At 41.4% G+C, this 13,332-nt stretch overlaps 2 protein-coding genes across 2 annotated transcripts; both read right to left on the reverse strand.

Moving 5' to 3' along the window:
• Positions 1-776: 776 nt before the first annotated feature.
• Positions 777-7,240, reverse strand: LOC144741694 (endophilin-B1-like). Its single transcript, XM_078624204.1, has 9 exons — positions 7,178-7,240; positions 6,555-6,696; positions 5,767-5,895; positions 5,320-5,453; positions 4,002-4,094; positions 1,900-1,989; positions 1,571-1,671; positions 1,249-1,480; positions 777-884 (listed from the first exon to the last, which is right to left on the reverse strand). The coding sequence occupies exons 1-9, from the start codon at positions 7,238-7,240 to the stop codon at positions 777-779; spliced, it is 1,092 nt and encodes a 363-aa protein (XP_078480330.1).
• A 2,327-nt stretch (positions 7,241-9,567) lies between these two features.
• On the reverse strand, positions 9,568-13,039 carry LOC144741693 (crystallin J1A-like). Its single transcript, XM_078624203.1, has 9 exons — positions 12,973-13,039; positions 12,545-12,724; positions 12,024-12,122; positions 11,646-11,738; positions 11,405-11,561; positions 11,202-11,317; positions 10,501-10,578; positions 10,094-10,233; positions 9,568-9,660 (listed from the first exon to the last, which is right to left on the reverse strand). Exons 1-9 carry the CDS (start codon positions 13,037-13,039, stop codon positions 9,568-9,570), a joined length of 1,023 nt encoding a protein of 340 aa, XP_078480329.1.
• Between the last annotated feature and the right edge of the window lie 293 nt (positions 13,040-13,332).

A 13,332-nucleotide genomic window follows, 5' to 3' on the forward strand; every position in this document is an offset into this window, starting at 1 on the left:
AGAAAAGTAGGTATTTGTGAAGAAATAAGTTAATCTCATGTAGCTGTCGTTTAATTTTCCTAAAGTGGAAATGCTGCTTTTCCAATCGTCAATCTCATAAATATCAGGATTCATCATTAAAATGGGAGACATAATATACTGTCTCAATACTGTTGGTGTTGCCATAAACAGTTCATAAAATAGCAAATAGTTTTTGAAAAGCTGCTTCAAACTGCAACAGGCACTTAATGTAATGTCTGATGGAAATCTGTCAGCAGGCTCCAACTTATCAATCGTCTACTCAGGTTCCATGTACATACAATACTATTAAAAACAAATCATATTCAAGGCAACTGCACCATAAGGTGATCAATTATAAAATAAGACTTGGAATTATGAAATCACTCTCCACTTCAAGCTGAAGTGCTTTTTGTAATGTATAAACTGTCTATCACTACTTGCAACAATCCTCATATCAAAAGCGTTTCGGCCTCCATCTGAGACATATTGTAAACATTAATTTCTTTTTCTTTTTTTTTTTTTTTTTAGAAAACTGACAGGTTGGGAGATGTTCTGGCACATATTGCAGATTGCATGGCATCAAACACAAAGGCAAAAAGCAAGAAATGTACTGCATCTGCGTAAATAGCGATGAGGGAGTCTGTTTCCTTCCCCTTCACTCAGATGAGACTCGAATTAAGAGACTTCTCATACAAACGTATAGTAAAATGACTGAATGGAAGAGAAAGCGAGGCCCGTCCCTGCGACACTAAGGAAACATGAGATGTTTGTCGGTCTCAATTAAGTAGCTCCAGGTAGGTGATCGGCACTTTGCCCTTCTGGTTGCCTCGCTCACCCATCAGCCAGTCAGAGTCCATGCCGGGGACGCTGCTGACTGTGATCACCTGGAGAGACAGGGTTTACCGTTTTAGCTACCAGAAGTAGAAGTAACTCAGAGAACACTGCAGAGCAGAAATTATATGCACTCAGTGATTAAAGCAAACAGAAGCTTTGAGTAGTTCTGTGTGAAACACAGCAGTCATCTGCTCCAAGCACACAACACGTCGAACAGAAATGCTGCCTTTCAGCAGGCATCTGGACATTGGCCAGTCGGAAGGAACATTTATACTAAAATATAGATATGTATTCATGTTGCATTTGTATTTTTTTAGGTTCTTATTAGTTTGCTGATGACGATTTGTGTACACCTGGAAAAGAACAATAAACTGAAACTGGAATTTGAAACAGACCAAACATGCATCACTTCACCTCATCAGCCAGCAGGGAAAGTTCACTGCTGCTTGCAGCATCGTAGTCATAAAGGACTCGGGCTTTGCGGCTGCCGCTGGAGCTTCGCAGTTCACTGAAGCCGCCTGACGTGGCCGAGCTGCCGCGGCCGGGCGGATTGGGCAGGGAGGAGGACACTGGTATGGTGGGCACAGAGATGCTGGCGCCCTCTAGCACGGACGACTGGTTGTTGTTGGAGAATGACGACGGGAAACTGGGAGGAAGGAGAAGAAACGTTCTGACATTTACCTGGAAGTTGGACTTCAAAAGACATTCAAGAAAAGAAGTGCTGGAGGATCTTTACCTGCCCAGCTGCTTCTGCAGATCCACCATGTACTGGTAACACTGTGCATAGTACGTCGTCTGGGCCTCCACAAAGTCATTCAAGCAGCGTAGGTGATGTGCCTTGTAATGCAGAGGAAATACTAAGTTTCACTTCCTACTCACGCGAAAGAAACGTATTTCTTACGTTTAGAACGGAACATCATAAACGTGTTTTTTGTCAATGAAACAACAAACGCATTCTGAAAGAAATTACTAAAATGATTTAAACAGAGTTTCTCTCCCTTATAATAATATGGTAATGTTCAAGTGTGACACAGGTAGTAAACAACGGTGTGTGAGGAGACATACATGGGTGCTGCTGACACCTTCTAGCAGCAGTCGGGTGATCTCCGCTTGTCGGTCAAACTCGCTCTGGGTCATCCTCAGCTCCTGCTCGGCCTGTGAGATGTGGATAAATGACGGTACTTAAGATGATACGGTACTATAAGAAACAAAGTCACAGACACAATGTGGCTTCAATGGGACAAGATCAGGGAAATCAGAGACACACAAAACAACATGGGAGTAGAAAAAAAAACGTACAGGAAGGATTCATGAAGTGGAACATCCAGAACAACATCAAAACGGACACAATGACTGAACATGACGTTTCTGTCGCGAGGGAAATATTCCCCATTTGTCAGGCTGAGTCAAATCAGTCCGTCTGAATCTGCTGAACAACGGCTTGTGTCCAAGTGTCCAATAAACATCTGGAGAGTTTGTGACCCTGATGAAGACAACGGCTCCACTGTCCTGTTCTCCCCACAGCAAATATTACAGCAGGAGAGGTGGGGAGCTGTTACAGTGTTTGGTCCTTTGATTATTTGGGTCATGGAGGAGATGGATACAGGTTGGACAGCAGCTGTTCACACTTCTACCAACGGGTTTGGTCTGTATGTGTGTGTATGTGTGTGTGGGCTCCATCATTCCACTCACCTCTGTCACTTCCTCTGCTCACATCTGCTGCTTTGCATTTTGAAAACAGTGACATAACAATTAGCACTTTGCCTGCTACGGTGGCGGCCAGTCACACAAGAACACTGCGTGTTTTTGTGTGTGAGTGACACACTCATAAAACCTGCATTAACCCACAGAAACTACACCTCATGTGCTACCGAAACACACTCCTCTTCAACAACTCATCAGGTCCATTCAAATATGCTGTCAGAACAGACTTCACTGTCTCTTCTGGAGAACCCAGCTATTTGGAAAAGATGGGAAATGAGCATGATTACGAGCCACAGGGACAGGGAACTGCTGCAAGTAGGGATGTCACTGGAACGGGCACCAAGTCAACGGCATTTATCTGAAAATGGGAAGGTTCCTTTTTCCCAATGGCAAAGAAAAGAGGAAACTATATCCTGGACAACAGCTACAAAAAGACAAATAAGAGCTCAGTCAATGATTTGCATGTCTGCCAGTATAATTACAACTGATAAGGGACAGTTTTATTTCCATTATTAATCCCTTGAAGCCCTGTGTTTCAATGTTCACCCCGAGTAATTACAGGTATCATATCATCAGACATCGCCTTGGAAGACGGCAACATGAGTCTGGACGGAATATCTGCAGCTTTTACGACATTAAAATGCCATTAGAAAATGAATTTTTAAAAAACGATTTTGGGGCTGGACATGGATTTAGAAACCAACAGGTCAGCACAACTGCGAGGAAAAAAATTCCATGTTCATAGTGTGAATAAATGATATAGTCAATGATATCTCCTTAAAAAAATAAATCAATCCTTATCATAGTTGTGACTGATGTCAATGACTATGCTTATTGGATGACCAAACACAAATAATGGGAGTGTCAAAACATGACTCTGCAGTTAAGGTCGGGATGGTCACAGCAGCCCGAAATATCCTCAGGTAGTGGAAAAAAAACTAAAAAAAATTGATTGAAACTATGACTGAATCATATGAACAGATGCTGGTGAGATTTAATAATGAGGATTACGAATTGGCATATGTATGTTTGTACCAGACACCAGGGAGCCACGGTAACCCCATCCAACTGAAGCTGTCTTAAATAAAAAACAAACTGATCTATTTGGAGGACAAAGTCACAAAACATAGAAGAATATCAGGGGGACATCATACCAAGTAAAACAAACTGCTCAGAAACAGGAAGTCCAAACTTCCCACAGTTGTTCGTGTGACAAGTCACAGGAGATAACTTTGCGCTGTGTAACTGAGTGTGGTCAGGACTGGTGTGACAATTCGACAGGACCATTCCTCCGGTCTGTCATAATCATCTTATAAAGACAAAGGGGAATTAGGTAACATTCAATATCACTGATCGTCATTCAAACAAACTCCTGAGATGCATCAACAACGGCGTGTGTGTGTGTGTGTGTGTGTGTGTGTGCGTGTGTGTGCGTGTGTGTGTGTGCGCCCATGTGTACTTACTGCAGCTCTCGCATCCGCCATCCTGGCTTTCTTTAGTCTAGTTTTGGCAGCATCCAGATCCAAGCGCTTCACCTGCAGTAGCTTCCGTTCTTTCTGCACACAGATTAGGACACAATACACTTGTACAAAACAGAAAACATATGCTACCTTTTGTTTTACTGCTCATGGAGAATGAACAAAGGTACTGGGATTGTTTTGGTGGGCTCTGATGCTGCTTAACCAAACCTTTTTACAACAGAAAACAGCATCTTTCAACTTAGGTAACTGTCATAACATAATCACGAGTGGTTTTCATAAACAAGCTCATCTGCTGTTCAATTCATTTCAATAGGAGCCATGAGTCAGGAGTCATGTGGCATTCATCATAGAACATCAACACTGACGCTGTTTTTACTTTTACCAGTCCTCGATAAATGATAATGCTGGTGATGACATCAGCTCATGAACACAATCACACACCGAAGTGCCCCCTACAGGCCCCCAACCATCCACGTACATACAAACACACACACACATGCCTGATGACTGTGTACTATTCTGTGCAATTTCTAGAACCACTGCTGTTGCTGCTGTTCAACATCTAAATCCACTCTGCACTAACTATTCTGGGCCACTTCACCTACTGTGAAACTAATATTACTGTGAAAAGTACTAGGTCCTCGTTCAAACTCCGCAGCAGGCGCACATGTTCGGATAGTCATTCAAGCCTCTTTTGTCTTTTCCCACTTAATGGTGTGGTTAAATTTAGCTAATTTAGTAAGTAGACTTATCAAGTTAGTTATTCATTTTATTGCACTGTAATTTATATTAATTAGTACTAGTTTTATTTATGCACTATTTGTACTTTTTTGTACCGTTTGAACCGTGTTTTGAGAGGTCTGTAACTTCATCTACGCTGTATATCACACATATACAGTATATTTGACAATAAAGTTGATTTTGACTTAATAGGTGCATGTGTTTTAAGTACTGTTTTATATTGTGACTTGTGCTGCTCCAATCCAGATCAGGGGAATGTTCCAAAATGCAGGTTTAGGAAAAATTTGTTCATCCTAAAATTAAGAAAACTTTGTAGATTTTTCAATTCACTTACACTGAGAGAAATCAAATCATGTCAGAATTCACACTGCAGTTAGAAATATTCTGCAGCGATTCCCTGTTTTTGAAGATGAACAAACCCTGGGGTTTTGCTGCTTTCTGAAACAGGCCCCTGCAGAACAGAACAGCCAGATTTTAACATCTCAACTGCCCTGACGGTATCTTGTAAAGTACTTATAGTTTAAAGGTTACAAGTTCAATTCACTCAGGTCACACTCACCAGGATTGTTTTGAAGTCGCCCTCTAGGAAGTTCCTGAAAGGTGTCAGGAAGTTGATGGCAGAACTTTGAATTAACTCTCGCTCCGCCCCGCCGATCTGCTTCTCTGTTTCACCACATTTGATCAAAGCATTTCCTGCAATGGTCAGCAACACAACAAAACAAACACAGCCATTTAACACTGGACAGGAGACATTAGGTCATTACACTGTGCGGTGTTTCATATCACGTCTGAATAATTCATGGATAAGTACAAAGTGCTGCGTTTCAAAGGTGAAACATGTAAATGGCTGCATGTCAAGAAAACAGATTTTGTCATCTTTGGTTCTGGCAACTTAAGACAGCTGCCTTTCATGTCCATCGCAATGGAAAAGGTGTATTTGTTCTGAGCCCAAAATGTGTATAGATGTTTTAATTGAAATCCCATCCATTGCCAGTGTATCACTCACCATAGGCTGTTCCAGGACCAAAGTCATTTCCTGACTCAATCATGGACTGACCCAACAGCTCATGGTTGTTCATGCGCGTCGGGACTTTTTTCTCCAGTTTCTCATACACAAATTCTTCAAGGCGGGCATCTGCCAATTGCAAGAAAACTAAATTACAAAGTCACAAGTCAACAGTGAGGCAGCCAATCACAGTGACCTCAAGACAGTGAATGCTATTCAGCAAAAAAAACAGAATTCATCCAGGGAGGCAGCTTTCTTCCTGACCGAAAAAAATGTCTCAGTCCTGTCACACATATTGGATTTGTGTCATGTAATCACATGGCGAGTGTCATGTACACACACAAGGTAAAACAAATGCAGTAAACCATGTTTTATATATAACACAAGACTTGTCGGCAGCAGATGGCCTGTCTGTTTGTTGTGTTCATGCTGCAGATGTGCTCCAGTAATATGGCACCATGCTGTGAACTACAGAGAATGTACAGCTGAGCTCACAAACTTCAGAAGAACATAAAGTATCACACCATCACTGTCATGCTAAATGACAACTTAATCTTTACAAAACAAATATTGATTTGCTTGACTATAACACAAGATGTAACTTCCAAGTTTAAAACCTGCTAATTACAGTATTAGTGGATTGTGGGGTGGATTGTCAGCAATTCTTTTGTCATTCAAGCTAAATCAATTGCTAATGTATGCAATGTTGCCTTTTAAGCAAAGTAATCCAGCAATTTAATTTGGTGACTGAGCAATAACGACTTAAAAGCACAGAAAAGGGATCTTACTTGGATTGGGTTGTAATAAAACCTCTGTCTGCTTCATAATCCTTTCTGTCCATTGCTTGGTGATTTCAGCCCTGATCAAGAGATTCTCCAAATGGGCGTCCAACTCAGTCTTTTCAGCCTGACCAAGCTTCTCCTCTGTGAACTGGGAATGAGGAATAAGGACATTAAAAGCCACGATCCTTTGGCTGTCTTTGCTCAACGCGTTAGCTACAGTGTTAGTTCAGGCTGCTGTGTTGAGTCAGACGACGCATCTTTGATCGACGGAGTAAACTAACATTAGCAAACGGGACAAACTTGAAGTTAGGGTTTAATTTTGTTTACAAAAGAAAGTCTGCTACTTAATGAACTACTCATGGAAACCAGCGGCCTGCTTAGATGGTTGTTTTGAGCACTGCGTGGAATTATACACTTAAATGTCGCGACTTGTAAATTAATATACAGAGTAACTGGAGCATTGTAGGACACAGCATCTTATGTAGGAGCCCTTCCCCCTCCCTCGACAAATAATAACAACAGTTTTATAACGGCAGTTTAGCAACAGCGCTAGTTGAAGCTAACGTTACCCACGACCAAGCTAGCCGCTAACATTTGTTAGCAACAACTATCCCACGAACAAAACTTACTTGGACCGCGCGGCTCAGAAAGGTACCGGCGTCTGCGGCTAATCGCTTGACATTAAAATCCATGACACGATGGCAATGCTAAACACTTGACACAACAGCAAGCTCCTTTCACAGTCAAACTTCCATCACTGTCGAAAATGACATTGGTGCAATTTTTTTGTCGGAGTTCCACCCAGCTGTTGATTGTGACAAAGATGATGCGCTGGCAAGATAAATTCCTCGGATTGGCGCACACATGCGCATATTGGAATTCGATATGAAATATTCAATATATGGTTTATTTATGTGTGTGTCTGTATGTGTGTCTGTGTGTGCGTGTGTGTGTAAAATAAGAAGTCAAATAGATTGCAAATATACCACACCTGTAGTCGGTTCGTTTTGACCGGCTGGCCTACAAATAGTTACACAGGTGACATTGCACGGCTGTTTCCATCTCCTCATAAGACCTAACACTTTGTACGTTTTAACGTTGTATGAAAATGCAGATTCAAGCTGATTTCCAACTAATTCAAAAACCTTGCCCGTAATGTTTGTCAATGATGTTTTGACGTCGGGACCTCAGCGCTCAGCACGACATTGGTAGAATTGGGGATTGTTTTCTTGCTTCGCATGTTTGTCCTTTATTTAGCTCGCGTTTTGCGGAAATGACGAATTATTTCGCCTCCCCACGAATTAAAAGCTTTAACTGCAATGATTAGGGAAATCTGACGTGTTGCCACATTTTACGGTAACATTTGCTGATGCGTTCATGTATATACACATACTACAAGCAATTGAAAATAGTGAATATGATTTTATTGATGCATTTCTATGGAAAACACAATAATGCGACAATTTTGTACAACAAAGGCTGTTCAACGTCAGTGCCAGAAACGTACATTGTATTAAACTGCCACGTACACACACACACACACACACACACACACACACACACACACACACACACACACACACACACACACACACACACACACACACACACACACAATGCAATCGTTTAGTTGACAGCTGTTTTGCACAAAAAGTGAGATGTGTCCTGTAATTTTACCAAGTAACCTATAAATTCCTAACACATGTCCTACCTGCTGTTAAGATGCAGTTAATGAATGACTAATTTCCTTTTTCTTCTTTTTTAAAAAGAGAAGTGTCTAAGATATGGTGACATCTAGTAGCAAAGTTGGAGATTGCAGCTCTTCACCTCTCAGGGAAATAAAGCAAGTAAGTACTAGTCAAGGTCTCTTTCTCTCTCACACACATGCATGCAACACACACGCACACACTCTAAAAGAGACAAATTGTATATAAATGATCCTTCCAGAAGATCACTGTCTTCCACACATGTTGGTATTGAGAAACGATTTTCAACTCTTCATCTGTTTCTTAGAAAACAGCATGAGGAAGTGGACTTTGGCAGATTTGGGAAAACAAAATCCCTCCTGAGGTCTGGATGTAATTATGCCAGACAGAGGCTGCTACCTGCTGTGTAGGAGGAAGTCAGGCAGAAGGGAGAAATCAAATGACTTCCCTTCTCTAGGCTACCAAAGCCCCGCTAACCTCAGCTAAACAATAGCTCAAAGGTTCATCTCCATGTTTATTCTTGTACCAGCTGAACTGCTGCAGGATTTTCCATGATCCACGATATTACAATGATTGTATGTTTTGCAGTGTTGCATATTGTGCAGTTAGTTAAATCAGCAGCATGAACAATATAAACCCTTTCTTGAACAAGGAGATGTTTATCATTTTCCACAAAACAGTGCACAGACGCCATCAGCTGCCTGCGAGCTGCATTCTTTTACAACCACACTATGTCATCAAGGGTTTGGCTATCCCAAACGCTTGGCTGAGCTAGGCTGAGTGTTTTAAACAAATGAATATGGATGTCAGCACTTTTGGTAAGGCAGAAAAACTCCTTTGAGGGAGGAATAAGTTACAGTCTGACTGTTCCAGTAGTAAATCTGAGTGTATCTGCTCTTTCACTTCGTAATAGCTGTCATTGGTTCAGGGAACGTGAAGCCTGAATCCCACTGAATCGTCACAAAATCATCTCATCGGGGCCCGATTACCAATTCATCTGTATAAAAACACAAATATGCTGGTGTCAACAGAGTTGTTTATTGGCCCCTGTTGTTCTTCTGCACACCAGTTTCATGTCATCAACACAACACTAATATGTTCACCAGACTTCTTACATAATTCAGCTTTGGCAGAACACAGAGATTCAAGTTTCATTCAGTACGGGGACTTTTGAATGCAACTGTCCATGGACTGTCATGTCAAAGCACATATGTAACATTAGAAAGTCAAAGTAAAAAGCATGCAAAGGTGGTCGTCCCATTGCAAAAGTACTCGAAAAGGGTTAATTCAAAGCTAAACTATAGGGATGTCGACTATTTTTGGACGACAGTTTGAGCGAGTTCCACCAGGAGAGGAAATCTGAATGTTCTATTCTTCCAAGACTCTGGGATTCCCTGGAGGCCGGTCTGAAAACACATCAAGATGACAGCATAAGACAGGAGGCAAGGAAGCTTCCACGATATCTGACCTCACTGTCAAACCCAAAGAAATGTAGTGCCTTGAAAAAAAAAAAAAACCCAAACAATACATATGAAATAGTTACATTTGTTATTTGTCCATTATCACTGTACGTTTTCAAATGATGAGGCCATTCATAAAGTGCCGTTCACTCCCTTCTTCATTTGTAGAATTACCAAGAGGAATAATTCTTCGTTAACAGAAAAGGGGGAAAAAAAACAACAACCATAAACCATATGCTCACAGTTGGTGATTAGGTAGGAAGTATACAAAATTAAAAGAATAAAATATGACATATAATGTGAATATGGTAATAAAATATATTAAGAGGGCATTAAAGGCATAATTTAACATGTATTCATTTTATTTGATCCACTGTACCTGAGCCCCAAAGCAGGCCCCTATGAAGGCGGCTCGGCTGGCGGTGCATCCCCCGCAGCGCATGGTGTTTCTGACGGCTTCATCCAACTGATTGCACGTCAAGACTCCATGAAGCGCTCCCTGGAACGCACCGGGCAAAGCTGGACACAGACCCAAGTTTATGAGGGTATGGTTAAAATAAAAATTGTCACAGTGAGAGAATGTAGCTAACACATCCTCACATGAACCATCTTAAACCTTTAGCCTGGGAAACACACAGCGGGAAAAGGAAAAAGAAACAGGAAGAAGGAGGGAGACTAACAAATGAGTTGGAAGATCAAAGTGAGGAGCACTGACTAACACATCTTCAGGCAGGGGGTGTCCAAGCCTTTGCTAAGTCAACACACCTGACTCGTGCTGCGACTGACCTCATGTGTTTGTGAACACTGCAGGTATGAGCTGCTGGGATGTCTTGGCCAAGTTGTCCTTCACCTGGTGGATATGTGCTTCAACAGAGATACAGGAACAGAGTTAAAACTAACTTTTCTATTCTCTACTCTTGAGCTTCTTGTGCAAAGAGCTTCTTCTGGTGGCTAAATAACTCAAAAAGTTATGAACGTATTTTAATGAAACTTTCAGGTGACGATGGGACCAGGAATGGATGATTACATGTCGGTAGTGTTCTGGAACCATCTGGATCCAAGAATCTGTGGAAGGATTCTTACTCATTGTGAGATAGGGACATTTTCAGCATCTGTGTCTAGAACTCCAATAGCAGCAGTGGACTGTCTCTGTGGACCAGTGGTTAATATGTCTGTCTGTTAACCCAAAGGTTGGGGGTTTGATTCCACCCAGGGATGGAGGTTTGTGTTTTGTTTTACTATTGAGAGAAAAAAATATGCTAATGATTTTTTAATAACTATTTGACTATTAATGACCTCTATTTCAAATGCTAAAGGCACGTTTTCAATGAATTTATCATCAGTGTAGATCACATTAATTTGGGATTATAATATTGGTTAGAAATCACAATACGAGTGGAAATTAGCTCCTTGGTGGAGTGTCTACGCTCTGAGTGCTTTTGTTAAAAAAAAAAATCATGTAAAATCAAAAATGATGTTGACGTTACCAATGACAGCCTTGTCCAGCTCCTGAGGGTTCTGTCGTTTTGGGTCGTTCAACTGTGCCAGAACTGCATCCAGAGCATCAGCATTTGGACCTTTTAGAATAAAATGCTCCAAAAACCTGGCACATGAACACATACAAAGTCAGCATGGCATCATCAGACATGATTTCAGCACTTTGCTTTAATGTGTTTGACCGTTTTCTCACCTCGCTGCAGCCAACGTCATTGCCACACACATATCATTATTCTGGGTGACTCGAATGACTTCCTCCACTTTGTGCAGCATTTCAGGCCGGCCAGCATACATGGCCACCACTGGAGCGAGCTTAGTGACTCCATCCATTTGACAGTCCACATCACAGCCTCAAAATCACACACCCACACACAGATGATATATTACAACATTTGAATGACATCAGCCTTAGTCCCATGGTTTTTGATCGTTACCAGTTTCTTCTTTGCCAGCATCCACATTTCTCATAAACGCTTTCAGACTCCCGTTCCTCCAGGGGCCGTCAATGGGGAGTATGGCCTTGGGGCCTAAGATCGCATAGTGTCATTATGTGAGTGTGAGTTTTCAGCACCAAAGGTGACATGTAGCAGCACTGTATTTTCTAGAACGGTAGAAAAAAAAGCAAGTGGGAAGTCTGAGTTGTATGGAATATTTTCGTGGGGATTTCCCCATACTGTGGTGGGAAAACATGTCGACTGAGTTATCAGACTCTTGCAGAGGCTCTCACATCCTGTTCCTTCATTGCAGTTGAGTGTGAAAATATAGATTATTTTATTGGGTTAAATCATTCATCACAGCCGAACCATCTTTACCTCCTTTTTTTCGGTACGGATCGTTGAGAGGCAGGTCATACACTGTTCCTGGCCCGAAGAACTTGTAGATACGTTTGGTCAGGTCGCTAACGTCAACCCCTGCAGACATAGTATATAGTGTGTAGTCTTTAGAACACTTTCATGAAGGGAAAACCTGTGGCTTGATCTCCCATTAAGAGTCTTTTATATCCTTTTAAAGGGACCAATCTGTTGTCAGAAATTAAAAAGTTAATCATCAGTACTCAAACTGCTTTGTTACCTTCATCACTTCATATTTTTCATAATATGAGTAGCTAATGACACAGATAATGGTGTTACAAAATAAATGGATGCCACTGTTCTCTGACATTGGACCTTTACAGGGGCTTTCTGTAGTTGCATATGAGTTATGCTAACAAACATTACTGACAAATTAATCAGTAGACTTGTGTAAATTTATATCAGAATTAAGCCATTCCGTCACCAATGTGTGACGTAGTGTAACTTGTAACGGGTGCTGAGAAAATATTAGCATGTGTTACCTCCACACTGACTCAGTGATTCCAGCAGCACATACGCCTGGTCTCCATAGCAGGTCTGCTCGCCCGTCTTCCTGCGGTAGAAAGGATTTGCAGACTGAGGTCTAAACTCTGGCGAAGGTTCGAGATCGGAGAGAACTTCTTTAAGCCTGTCTGGATTGTAGATCCAATGCATGGGCTGGGCTGGATGACCACACACACACACACACACACACATGCGCACACACACAGACACAAGGAAGTGTGAGACATTCAACTTGAATCTTAAAACTGACATGAGCATATTATGTCTGTTGAGTAACTGCTATAAATAAATGTTTACATTTGCTCATTTTACCTTTTGAAATCATTCTATCTTCGCATTAAATCAAACCAAATTGTACTTGTATATAACCCCATCAGCATCAATACCACACAGGGTGTTATCTTACCTGCTGCATCTGCCACTGCCGCCCCGATAATGGCCCCAACGGCTCGGTCCGCCACACTGGAGGCCATCTACTTCCAGAAAGGATCGAGACAGCTGAGCTGAAATACTGTTTCCTTCTCTAATTGTAACAAAAACTGCATGAAATGAAATGATGCACTGATATGAAATAGAAACACTGACATTCGCTGTTCTTGGAGGACAAAATGGTTTATTTTTAGGATAGAACAAGTCGCCCTGTACATTTATTTGATTACATTCAATCAGACAATGATTTCTATGTTATTTAATTAATTTGCATTGTACTGTGACATTTAACGCATCTATATTTCCTTAACGCAGAAAGATGGCACATCTTTCTGAA

This window comes from Lampetra planeri, unplaced genomic scaffold (assembly GCF_965212315.1).
Source record: "Lampetra planeri unplaced genomic scaffold, kcLamPlan1.2.h2 scaffold_667, whole genome shotgun sequence".
NCBI classification, from domain to species: Eukaryota; Metazoa; Chordata; class Hyperoartia; order Petromyzontiformes; family Petromyzontidae; genus Lampetra; species Lampetra planeri.

Excerpts from the sequence above, each read along its gene's own strand:
- LOC144741694 (XM_078624204.1), bottom strand. The coding sequence starts at position 7,240 with ATGGATTTTAATGTCAAGCGATTAGCCGCAGACGCCGGTACCTTTCTG. Across the intron at positions 6,697-7,177 it reads TTCTGAGCCGCGCGGTCCAA|TTCACAGAGGAGAAGCTTGG; the intron begins GTAAGTTTTGTT and ends CCTCATTCCCAG. Across the intron at positions 1,990-4,001 it reads TGGCGGATGCGAGAGCTGCA|GCCGAGCAGGAGCTGAGGAT; the intron begins GTAAGTACACAT and ends CACATCTCACAG.